This window comes from Engystomops pustulosus, chromosome 4 (assembly GCF_040894005.1).
Source record: "Engystomops pustulosus chromosome 4, aEngPut4.maternal, whole genome shotgun sequence".
NCBI lineage: Eukaryota > Metazoa > Chordata > Amphibia > Anura > Leptodactylidae > Engystomops > Engystomops pustulosus.
The window spans coordinates 185,340,932-185,354,321 of NC_092414.1; the positions used below are offsets into that span (position 1 = coordinate 185,340,932).

Below are 13,390 nucleotides of genomic sequence, written 5' to 3' on the forward strand. Positions count from 1 at the left end.
TTAAATACTATGTACATAAGCCTTTTTGGTTATGACAGCTTCAAGACACTTTGGGGGAGATTTATCATACAACGACACTCCTGTGCCAGCGTATGATTGTGGCCACGCCCCATCCTTGGCGCGGTCAAGGGGCTTAGGCTTCTAGATTTATCTGGCGGCCCGCACGGCTGCTGGGCAAAACTACACCAGGTCTGACCAGTGAGCAAAAGCCAGTCAGCAAAAGTTTTCTAGTTTTACAAATGAATGCAAGCTCCGTGCCTTCCCACTCCACCGGCCACAATGCTGCACAATTCCCATCTTCAAACTTCTATCAGGGTCGGTGGTGGTGGACCCACAGAACCACCACGAGCAATTACATAATGCAACTCCTGGGAGCGGAGTCTAAGTGGCACCCAGTATTCACCAGAGCACGTCGCAAAGCGGGTTGGACTTGTTGTGGTGGGATACCACCAGGTCACTCCACAGGCGTGACTTGCTCACGGTAGTGGCCAAGGCGAGGTACAGAAACGGCAGGTAGAATCAGAGTCATGGTCAGGCAGGTCAGATCAGAATCGTGGACGTAGGTTAAGGTCAAGACATGCGGCAGAGATTCAAGGTCAGGAACGGAAACAGAGCTAACAATGGATGATTGCAGGAGGCACAATAACAAGCTTTCTCTAAGGCCATGAGGAACAAACATCTGGCAGGATTCAGTAGGAAGAGGCAGGCTATATAGCAGGGCAGCGACCGGGCACCACCAATTAGCGGGGGGCTGCTCCTTTAAATCTCAAAGAGGCATCGACACACAAGCCGGATCACAGGAGATGCCGCTGGAGCACGGATGGGTAAGTTTGCCTGCAGGCCCCACGCACCCCCACACGGAGGCACACAGGTGCGTCCGTGACCCGATAAATGGGTCAGCAGCACCAGTGACAACCTCGGTGTTATGGTGCCTTTTGCCTCAAAACATGGTGCAAATGATGGAATCCAAAGAGTTCCGTCTTGGTCTTATGTGACCAGATTATATTCTTGTATTATATTCTTATATTATATTCACAGGCTTGTGTAAAAGTTGTATAGTAAACTTTAAGTACATTTGAACACGCTTGGAGTCTAGCATGGTGAGCATGCATACAAGCCATAAAGCATTACTTATTGTTTCTTTGAAACAATAAGTAATGCAGGTCTTTTTGAAGCTATCCATAGGTGGTCCTTGGCTCTTTGACAACTCTCTGACTCACTCCTCTGTGTGAAATCTTGCATGGAACACCTGGTCGGATGATGATGATTTATGGTGAAATTATGTTCTTTCCACTTACGAATTATGTCCCCAACACTGGAAACTTCAGTAGTTTTGGTATTCAGTATGTTTTACAGCAATTAGTTTGAGATGGTCTTGAGACAGCTCAATGGCTTTATCCAATATGAGATGCAATATGTTTCTTGTGTGGCATCCTGGTAATGAGACACTTGGCAGGATAGTTTTCTAATTACTGATAGATTTCAGCTGGTGTCATGACTTTCCATGACTTTTTGCATCTCTCTTACTTCATGTGTTCAATACTTTTTCCTGTGTCAATTCTCATAGTGTCTGTCATTTCTGTACCTGGCCTAATTTTTTTTTTGCCTGTGTCAACTGGATTCCTAACTACATCTGGTGGGAATTTCATGCCTCTAGAATCATATTTACTTTTGGTGACAAGCTTGTTACTTATTGAACTTGCTTTAAGTGCTATACAATTTACAGCACTTTGCTTGGTAAGGAGTGAAGCTGACTGGCTAAGCATGCCTTGTGTTGGACATCCATTGATCCAATTTTGATTGTCTACCCTAAGGGTAGATGAATAACAAAAAAAATAAAATACTTGATAAACCCTTTAAGGCACTACATGAATCTTTGGCAATGAAGTTGACTTTACAACTTGAGTCAAGAATAAAAGAAAACAAAACTGCAAACATCAGGAAGTGAATCAACTTAAATATAAAGTTTGTGTCAGTGAAAATGTGGTTCCGGGAAGATTCAGTATCCTACTACTTATTCCATAATAATAAAAATACATATTAGGAAACACAGTCCTGGATCATCTAGAGTTAATTTTAGTTCAACAGAAGTGAAGTCTTAAGACACTGCATCAGAGGCCCTGGAGACTTGGATCTTTTGGATGTGATCTTAATGTATTCCTGCAACTGTGGACACACACACACTCTCTCGCTGTTCAGAGGAGTAAACCCACGCCGATATCTACGACACAAGACGTAGGACGATGCCAGGTACTGAATTTTCTGCTAAAGTGTTGTCTGGTGAGCAGATTTCTGTCCTAATACTTTCCCTTTCGGGAGCAGGTGTCTCAGTTGCAGGTGCTGCGATCAGTATCGGATTGTTTTGGGCTATGTTCACATAACTTTTCATTTAAATCCCACTTTATACCCAGTGTGGTCTCAGATCTTGGATTTAGACTACATAAGAATTTATAGAGTTACATTTAGGGATTCTTTCTTCAAAAAAAGCTCTGAAAGTATTAAAAAATTCTAAAAGGGCATATAATGAGGTAAAATATTTTGACCATGTGCTAGTAAATTGGTCTGGCCAAGTGTGTATAGGTCGGGTGGGGGGAATACTTAAGTTATAAATGTTCAGATCTTCAGATGTTATGTGGTCATTTCAGAATGATCATACAAAATAACGTAAAAGGGGAACTGCAGAATTGGTTGAAGATAGATTATACTCGTTCTCAAAAACTTTTTGGTTGGATCATTGGATCAGTCTATTTCCACCACAGATCACTCGAACGTCCATGGAGCTAAAAAAAATGACTTTCCACTGCTATTATTTATATGGCATAAAGGTGACACATTTTGTACTGTAAGTGTCATCCATTTTTTTGTCCCTATGGCCACTTCATATATGATCTGTCAAATGTCTGGGTGAAAGAGGTGGTGGTCATACTAAATCTGGAACAATATTATGGAAATACTACTCTAGATTTGCATTTTGTTTTTTAATTTAATACTCATATGGTGATGTATTTGATAATTAAACTTAGATTTTTATAGATCAAGCATTTTGGGATGCAGGGGCACCTAATGTGTTTATTATTTCATCTGTATTAACCCTGCCTGCGGCCAGCAATGGGTAACTGTCAGCCAATGAGTGGGGTAACCTGGAATTGATGGGCTCCATTGCAAAGTCTGTGCCAGGCCCCAGACTATAATGTTTATAGTACTAGTCTTCTCATATGGGAAAGTGATATCTTATGGGCCCCCTAAGTCTCTGGGGTCCAGTTGCAACCGCACCATCTGCACCCACTCAAGTTACGCCACCAGCACATGCACTTAAAGGGGTATTCTCTTTGGGGCATTTGAATTTAATTTAATGTTTTTTCCCCTTTATGGAAAATTATCTTTACACAGCTACATATTTATTTAATAACATCCAATAGAAGAAATGTAAGTATATGGAGATGGATTAAGCTAAAAGTCATTGCCCAGATGGGAATACCCCTTTAATGCAGAGGTTGTTAACTCATATCTACTGTATGATACACCAGACAACTGCCTGTATGGAGAGGGACGATCCCGTGAGCCATAACTGTGCTTTCATCATTGTTCCTCTATGTGAAAAAATATTAAAATTATGAAAACTGTGTTCTTTAAAGTGAATTTTAGCAGTTTTAATCATGAAAAGCTGCAGAGGTCTTTAGGTATCAGCCCTGGAGACTGTGTGATGATAACTTTGTGTATATTGTTATATGCAGTACGACCATATTATGCACTGGTGGGTGTCCTCAACCAGCTGTTCTCTTAGCGCTGTCACAATGTGGTCTGTCACAAATTAAACAAAATCTGCAGCACTCTCCAGGCAAAATAAGATCTTTTTTTTTCTTGTATATTTTAATAAATATTCATATTTTTATAAGATTACAGCAAATTATTGTCACCAAACTTTGTTATTTTTGTTATAATTAAATTATCAAGAATATTTACATCACTTATGTAACACAACCCCTAAAGCTAAAAAGAGAAAACCAAAAGGTTTTCATTAGCTACAAAGACCATTTAATATTACCTCAATCATTTCCAAATGGTCCATCTAATTACAGCGGGGAGTGCACCCATCAGACAGGAAGTGACAAGTGATGCCCTCATCTTATACACACACATTAACTCCGGTCACTTATATACAATTCCACTGTGGAATATCCTATTGGCTAAGGAATTTCCTAACTCTTCTGGAAAGCCTGGGTGGACCACAGTTGAATTTAAGTAACTCATGACCTTGACTTTGGCGGGAAGCCCAGATAATCTCTCCACTTATATTAGGTCACAGATGTCCTGATCCAGACATCCATCACCTCCTATTGCCATAGACAAACAACCAATTGACACCAATGACACCCATTTTCCAAAAAGTCTACTCATAACCCAACTGTTCATCCCTTTTGCTACTCTCTGTGCACTTGAGAAGAGTGTTGATGATATACATGATCAGTCATATTTCTGAATTATATATGGATGTATTCCCAGGGCATTAAACTGATCTTTATGAAAATTTTTATGGATCTACAAAAGAAGAATCTCTTATATGAGAACATGCACAGAACCTGAGGTCCATTATTTGTGACCTGTGTGGCATCAGCTTCCTTTAATTCCTTTATTTTATATAGTGCACACATATTATGCAGCGCTGCACAGAGCTTGCCAAATCAGTCCCTGTCCCCAATGGGGCTCACAATCTAATCAACCTACCAGTATGTTTTTGGAGTGTGGGGGGAAACTGAAGGACCCGGAGGAAACCCACTTAAACATGGACTGAATATACAAACTATTTGCAGATGTTGACCCTGGGACTTGAACCCAGGTCCCCAGCGCTCCAAGGCTGTAATCCTAACCACTAAACCACCGTGCTGCCCCTATCGGCTTTTTGGGGCATCATTCACCAATGACAATGAAAAAGTCTGCATGAGCCACAAAGGAAGGAATAGGACCTGCTCTATAACAACGAATAGCACACACTCCAAAAATTGAGGGAACAAAGGCCCAGATTTACTAAAGCCCCTGCACCAGTTTTCAGTCGGACTTTGCATGTTCTTTCATGTGCAAACTGCTTGCACAGGTATTAAAGAAGTGTCCGAGACACATTTGTGGCGCACGCTGCACTATACCCAACGCGACTCAAAATTCTGCACTGAAATGGGCGCTCCGTTGGACTGTACGCCACATTTATCATGTAGAAGTGTGTCCGACAGAAGTGTGTCACACGCCTCAAGTTAAAGGTGCACCAAAAAATAAAAGTGGTGCATTCTGTCGGAGCAGTGCAGGGGGCGCCAGATTCTGAAGAACGGGTGACAGAAATCCTGAATCTGGCGCCCCTTGCACACTACACAGGCAAACTGCACTTAGTGCACACTGCACTGTTTTTAGTAAATGTGGATTGATGTGTTTGAGGGTTTCCAGATTATCTATGAACAGAAATTTTCAAAAGAGATAGGAGATGGCAGTGGGTTTTTCATTTCATCCTACTGAGAACACATACATGCAGGGAAAAGCCAAGAATTTATGTGTGTGTGAAAATTCACCCGTTTTGTAAGATTTATGGCCATCCATGTATGGCCAGTCTTACAATAGGCAATTTTAAAATCCAATTTTTATGTTATTTATTAAAAATTTTTGGTGATTTTTTTAAATGAATTTTTAACTCTGGCTACAATGTGGTTGATTTCTTTAAAAGAAAATCTACCATCAAAATCCATCATGATAAACCAGGGACACTTACTCATAGATCCATTAACTGTGACTGTGGTAATCTTCTAATATCTGTTATCCATGGCCTCCTTCCTTCTTATTTCAACTTTTACAATTATGTTAATGAGCCAGAAGAGCTCTGGGAGTGTTTCCAGAATCTTTGCTGTAGCTTCACAGGCTGTTACACTGTCTCACCCTCCTTCAGCACACCCCCCTCTCTCTGCCTACTGTAATCGCACGCAATTGGAGGTGAACGTGCTCCTACATGATGCCACATCCTTTGAAGCAGCAGCTGGGAGAAGCTCTAGTAACGTCCCCAGGAGCCCTTCAGGCTGATAGCATACTTATAAAAATAGATTTTTAGAAGGAAGGAGGCCATGAATAACAAATATAAGAAGATTACCACAATCACAGTGCCTGGATCTATGAGTAAGTGAGCCTGGTTTATCACGCTTTATTTTGATCATAGATTTCCTTTAAGCAGTCAGTTTCTTATCTCAATAGGCGATGGTTACAGTTTATCGCCTCCCTGCAGAATGACCTTTACACAGGTCACATTCGCAAAAACCTCAATGAACCTCAATCTCCAGACTCCAGACATGTTTATGGTCCATGTGGCTGCTGTAAAGCAAATCTCTAAATGCTGTTAACAAGAGGGCGGCCACCTCAATCACAGAAAATAGATTAAACAAGGTAGAATGTTATAGAGCAGGAGGAGCTGAGAAGATTGTACACAGTGTCTTACCTGTAGGTAGCATGTTATAGAGCTGGACAGTGATATGACTTGTGTATACACCAAAAGCTATCAATCACTGACAAGGCCACCACAATTACTAGTTGTTATTAATGCTCATTTTGGCTTTTATGCCTATTAGATAAACATTCTTCTATACATGTGCAGTCTTTCTGTATACTTTCCGGGAATGCCCTTTGTACAATATGTGACTCTCATTACATAAATGATATGTAAAAATAATCCTCTGGAGGTTATGTACGCCCTCCATACTGTGCTTTGTGTATATTTTAGTCTCTTTCCTATAGAACTTTGGATACTTGTATATGTTCCCCAGAGTGTGTAAAGAAATATGCAGAATGTTTAAACTTTGCAAAAAAAACGCTGTGATAGGTGACCCTTTTAGGGTACGCTCCAAGGGAATACTTTATCTTTCATATGAATTTATTGGTCAATAAATGTGCTTGTTTTTAGTATTCTGCAGTTTCTTGACATTTTATTGATGAAAAAAAACCTAAAATAACAAATACATAAATACCTAAATATAACAAAATACATAAAAAAATCATCCCATAAATTTAAATCAGACTGATGAGGGTCTGGAGTAGAGCTGATCAGTGGGATCTTGCTGCTGGGAAAACCCAAAATGTAAATGCACTGTTGTAGTGTAAATGAAGAATCCTTACTATGAGAGGTCACAACCAAAGCACCGTCCAAACAGTTTTTTCAGTCTCGTACGACTGGTTATCATCACAGTGGCATATCTCCCAACTTTTGGAATGATGAAAGAGCTACAATAGAAGTGGCACTGGTAGCTGAAGTTTTTTTGGCCAAATGCCACACCTTTTTCCTGCCCCTTACTCAACCCCCACACAGTATAATCCCCCTTTGTGACCCCATCTGCCCTAACTTTGTGTCCCCCCTACGTCCATGTCACATTGTGTCCGCCCCCCCCCCTGAAATTGTGCCCCCCCCTCGCATTGTGTAACCCTCTTATTCAGGCTCCCCTGATATTGTGCTCAAGACTCTCCAAGATATTGTACCACCAGTACCCCCTCATATTGTGCCCCTTCCCCAGCAGTTCCTCTTTATATTGCCCCCAAGCAGCGCCCCTTCATACTGTGCCCTCCCAGCAGCTGCCCTTTATACTGTGCACCCCTAGCAGCTCTCCTAAATATTGTGCCCCCCCCCCCCCCTAGGCAGCTCACCATCATACTGTGCCCCCCCCCAGCAGCTCACCTTCATACTGTGCCCCCCATCCAGCTTCCCTTCATAATGTGGCCTCCCCCAGAAGATCCCCTTCATACTCTCCTTTATTCTTACTACTACAAAATCATAAACACAGAGACTCAGCCCTCTCCGATCCCCCGCAGCAGCTCTCTTTTCCCCTCACCAGTTACTGCTGTGTGCAGTAATAAAAATAGGCAGACAGATTACATCATCACATTGCGCCTGCCGGTTCTGCTACACACAGCAGAGGCACAGAGATAGAGTTGGGAGCAGAAAGCTCTCTACATCATTACTGTAATTTGGATGCCGATACAGGTGATATCCTGGGACAGAGCCAATGATACAAGATTGTCCAGCTGGATCCGGGACAGTTGGCAGGTTTAATGTAGTTCCTGACTTTAATGATTTAACCTGTACCAAACTATAGACTGCCCCCCAACCATCATTTTACCTTAAAGGCTGTTTCCCTGTCACAATAAGTTATCCCCAACCCCCAGGGGGTCTGTTGTACCCCTGTTGCATCCCAAAAGAATAGAGCAGGTCAGACATGCACATAACCGCTCCATTCATGGAACTGTTGTGTGTTGGGTCTAGACACTGCCTTTCTGTGGGGTTGGACAAGATCACCATCTTGGTAGCCCGATAGAAATGATAGTAGGACTCAGGCATATTTGCCATTAGACCTTTGAGGGCCTTTGCTTAGGGTGTACAGAGGGGAAATTAGTTTTTACTTTTATTTTTTCTTATCCCTGCCAAGATTTTTGCAAGAAACTTACAGTATATCATATAAATTTATTGAAGAGGTGAAACATGGGGTCCATAGTATATGAGAGGGGAGCAACAGTACATAGGAATAGAGTACAGAGCTTAATGGTAGTTTAGAAGTGTGGACAGAGAGGATAAAGGTTTATAGTAGTGGGGGTATAGAAGTGTTCACACGACTAGACCCCCCCCCAGCTCCCAACCACCCTCGTGCCCCAATGCTTGATCTCCACTTAATCGCCCAACGACACCTCTACAGCCATTACTGGCCCCTCTTTAAAGGAATATCCACAGCTGAGCCCCTCTTTAATGAAATGTCCACAGCAGAGCCCCCTTTATAGAAATTTCCACAGCAGAGCCCCCCTTTAATGAAATGGCCACAGCAGAGCCCCCTTTAATGTAATGTCCACAGAAGAGCCCCCCTTTAATGAAATGGCCACTGCAGGGCCCAAGTTAATTAAGTGTCTACAGCAGAGCCCCACTTTACAGAAAAGTCCACAGCAGACTCCCCTTAAATGAAATGGCCACAGCAGAGCTCCCCCCTTTAATGAAATGTCCACAGCAGAGCCCCCTTTAATGTAATGTCCACAGAAGATCCCTCCTTTAATAAAATGGCTACAGCAGAACAACCCCCCCCCCATAAATGAAATGTCCACAGCAGAGCCCCCCTTTAATAAAATGGCCACTGCAGAGCACCCTTTTAATGAAATGGCTACAACAGAAGGCCTCCAATTAATGAAATGTTGACAGCAGCACCCCTCCTTTTACAGAAATGTCCACTTTGAGCTATACTCACCTCCAGCATCTTCTCCCCATGGCTCCGTATTCTCCTCCTCTGTCACACACAACACTATGATTTCACACAGCTGCGACCCCGCCACGTCATAGTGTATGTGCGCGGGCAGAAAGGAGAAGACGGAGCCATAGGGAGAAGAAGCTGGAGGTGAGTATAGCTTTTTTTTTTTAACCTGGCTTCATATAGGGCCCGGGTATGGGCCCTGGGAAGCCAAAAACCCCGGGCATCACTCCATATGAAGATCCGCCATTGCATCATTAGGATAGCGCTTCAATATTTTTAGTTTGGAAAACACATTGAACTTACCTACTCTTTTGGCACATCGTTGACCTCAGCAAGTTCTGTGCCATAGTCACTACAAAGGACTGATGGATTTGGGAAAACAATAGTAGTTATTGAGGGTACTCAGGATTGGAGAACATATAGGTTACTGAGATTGCTGTGTGATCCAATTAGACTTACTTAACAATAGTGCCGACTTTCATTTATATTCAAACCTTTTGAAATGTAAATTATCCCATTCTACCATTATTGTCTGTTTGTATAACCCTCGTCTGTATATCACTGAATTACTACTAGATTAAATGCCTTAACCTGTAATTGAATGAAAAGCCCTGATTCACAATAGAAACGGTGCAGTTCATTTCCATATGAAATTGAATCATTTTGGCTCCATGTTGTCTAAGTTGAAGAATTTATCCAAGAAACCGAATGTGATTCAACTTAGTAACCCTAAACAACCAGGGGTGTGACAATCGTTTTACATGCCGGTGTGCGTGCTTCTATCACTAAACCATTATATATATATGTATATATATTAGTTTATAATGGCTGTTTTACTTTTTTACAGCTGGTGGATGTGGTATATTTTGTGCTATATAGTAATTGGGGGGTTAGTGATCAACAACAAGTCCGAACAAGGTAACAATCCTCACCCCTTTTAGTCCTACTCCAAGATCACTGGTTTATGGCAGAGTTTTCTCATCATCTTATTTTGACTGATTAGATTTATGTTTTATTCGACAAATGACATACAGGCAGTCCCCGGGTTACATACAAGGTAGGGTCTGTAGGTCTGTTGAATTTGTATGTAAGTCGGAACTGTATATTTTATCATTGTAATCCCAGCCAGAACTTTTTTGGTCTCTGTGACAATTGGATTTAAAAAATGTTGGGTTGTCATAAGAACCAGGATTAACACTAAAGCTTCATTACAGACACCTGTGATAACTGTTACAGCTGTTTTTTATGGCTGAGGACTAAAGTACAAGAAATTACCAACATCCAGAGGTCCGTTTGTAACTAGGGGTCGTCTGTAAGTCAGGTGTTCTTAAGTAGGGGACCACCTGTATTAGCTTCTGATGCAACGTGAAGTTTTTCATAAGAGCCATTTAATTAGGCATTTTAACTTCCTTTGCTACGCAAACCTTGAACTGGCATTGCAGACATTTTTTTTTTTCAAGTTGGTCCTTTACTTCATTTCAGCAATTGTATACAAGAAGAAAGCGTGTCAAGACAACCAAACTATAAACAAAATATCAAACTTTATTTACACATATGCAATTTTGACAAACACTGACCAATTTAAAAACACTTAAAACGTGTAACAAGTACACAAAACAGGACTCAATGGGATGAAAAGTGTCCAAGTCATCCCAAGAAAACCACCCTGGCTACAACAAATCTTGTCTGGTGTTGATGAATGTACAATAAGAGCTCCCAAAGGGAATCAGCTACATAAGGTGCATGGTAACACAACAGTATAGTAAACTTTTCCTACATAGCAATCATAAGAAATAAGGCACTATGTATCACCCATATATATACAAAATCATGGTAATTTACCAGACAACACCAGAGACAGCCAGGGGGTCGTGAAGAAAAAGATTAGCCTTTTGTACATAGCAAATAAAATAAATAAATATCGCACCATATCATAACATATAATGGCATTGAACGTATCAACATCTTTTGTGCATTGCTTGATGAACGAGTTTTTTAATTTTGTAAAAATTCAGGTTTGACGGTTTCTCTCGAACATTTGGAAAAAGAAATTGGTTCGGGACCTGGACTTGACCCCGAACTTGACCCACAACACGATTCTTATTCAAGTCAATCGTAACCCAAATGTTAACACCCAAAAATGGCTGTAAAATGAAAGATGTAAGGGGTAAAGGCATGAAAAATGGGGGTAATAACAGGGCAGCTAACCTGACAAAAATGGGCTTGTGGGTGCTGAACCATCCATGTGTGGTGCTCATCACTAGTAAAGATGTCTCCTTGAATGGGGTACAGACCCCCCCCCCCACCACCACCACCCAAATATGGATTTCTAAAAGTGGACTGTATGTGACTTTATGACATCCAAAAACGAAATGTTTCTGTAATTCCTTGCCACAGCGTGATTGGGAAAAGTATTAAGGCTAAAGACCTCGTACTCTAGATTGTGGTACACTAAGTAGCACAGCACAATTTTTGTTCCTGTACAACCCTTACCTACAACCTCAAAGCTTTAGCAGTTCCCTTTAGTTTTTCTTTTCCGAGTTTCCAAAGACCAATACAAAAAATGTGCTGTTTTGTAGGTTTTTGCCTGTGGAATAGGGAACACCATGTACAATCTTGATTTATGACACACTATTCCCAAATTGTCATCCACCGCAAAGGGCAATTCTTCTCTACTTAATAGAATTTTAGAACAAGATTTAGACATAAGGAGAAAAGGGTAAGGAAAAGAGTCGCCATTCTTCCTAAGCCAGCTTTGCACCAGGAGTTTAAAGGGAACCTGTCAGGATAATTTGGGACACTAAACCACCCACAGACAAGTTCTAATGGACTGGTTGTTTAGTGGCCCAAAACTTACCTTAGGCCGGTGGCACATGTGGCGTTTTGAACCTGTTTTTTTGCTTAAAAACGGCCCAAAAGCAGGTTCAAAATGCCACGTGTGCCGCCGGCCTTAGTCTGCAACTCTGGGAGCTGGCACAGTCATTCAGTAAAGATACTGTAGTACACCCTGGTTTTCCTGTGAATGAAACCAGGTTGTACTACACCCTATTCATTGAAGCAACACGCAGATGTTGAGAAGACCAGAGATGAGTCACGAAAAGGTGCACTAGACATACGTCTGCGAATATGTATAACATGATATAGGATGATTTGGAACACTATGGACCATAAGGACCTTTGTAATGTCCCAAATGGCCCTGACAGATTCTCTTTAAGATCTCCTCTGTTGCATTTCTTGACAAAAAGTTCTCTTAGTAATGTTATGTCCATCGAATATTGGCCTGGTTCTAGCTTCTCTAAGGTCTCTACAGACCATTAGGATCGACATGGTTACTTAGTTATGTAAGGGGTCCCTGACCTTTACATTACACAGATCTAAATCTAAAGTGGTTTTAATAATTTGGTGCCTTCGCTTGGCCGGAAGTTCCAAGGGTCAGAGGGCCAATGAGTGGCCTTCTTGGACCAATGAACATTACTTTTAAATCACTGCGATTGTGATTTTTTTAAAATTAAAAGTCCCCCAAAAATATTTTTTCTTTCACTTTCACACGATCGTATTGGGGGCCGTGATCTGACCTGCATTGAGGTCAATGAAACCTGGTGAGCGCATGGTGTCGCACCAAGGTGGGTGTCCACGACTGATGGGCCCCAGTGTAAGTCTGTGCTAGGCCCCTGACTATAATGTATGGTTTATAGTACTAGTCTTCTCATATGATAAAGTGATAAATGATGGGCCCCCTAAGCCTCTTGGGCCCAGGTACGACCGCACCCTCTGCACCCCCTCAAGTTACACCCCTGGTGTCTGCGCTGCGAAATAAAGTACATGATGAATCCGGAGTAAGGCTACCTGCACACAGATGTCGTCAAAATTGGCCATGAAAAAGGATATTAATATCTGTTTTACTTCACGGCGTATACCCTTCAGTCTGGCATCCATTTTTACATCAATGATAAGGTGTGCAATATGGTTCTGACTAGGACAGTGTCACACAGTCCATTAATATAACATCTGTAGATACCGATCTATTAATACGTATAGGAATAAGTGAAGCCATGTTCGAAAAACGTGCGACACATAGGCAATTTTCGCTGTCGGGTGCATATGCCTTAAGTTGTCTAAAGTAAAAAGTGAAATGGGTCACTCA

General features: G+C 41.6%; 1 protein-coding gene across 1 annotated transcript in view; it reads left to right on the forward strand.

Moving 5' to 3' along the window:
- The first annotated feature begins 2,213 nt into the window (after nucleotides 1-2,213).
- The window catches only part of GFPT1 (glutamine--fructose-6-phosphate transaminase 1), a 42,478-nt gene continuing 31,301 nt past the window's right edge, over nucleotides 2,214-13,390 (forward strand). The window contains exon 1 of the mRNA XM_072148876.1: nucleotides 2,214-2,250. Coding sequence (XP_072004977.1) covers nucleotides 2,244-2,250 — 7 coding nt within the window. The 5' untranslated portion in view covers nucleotides 2,214-2,243. The remainder of the gene's footprint in view (nucleotides 2,251-13,390) is intronic.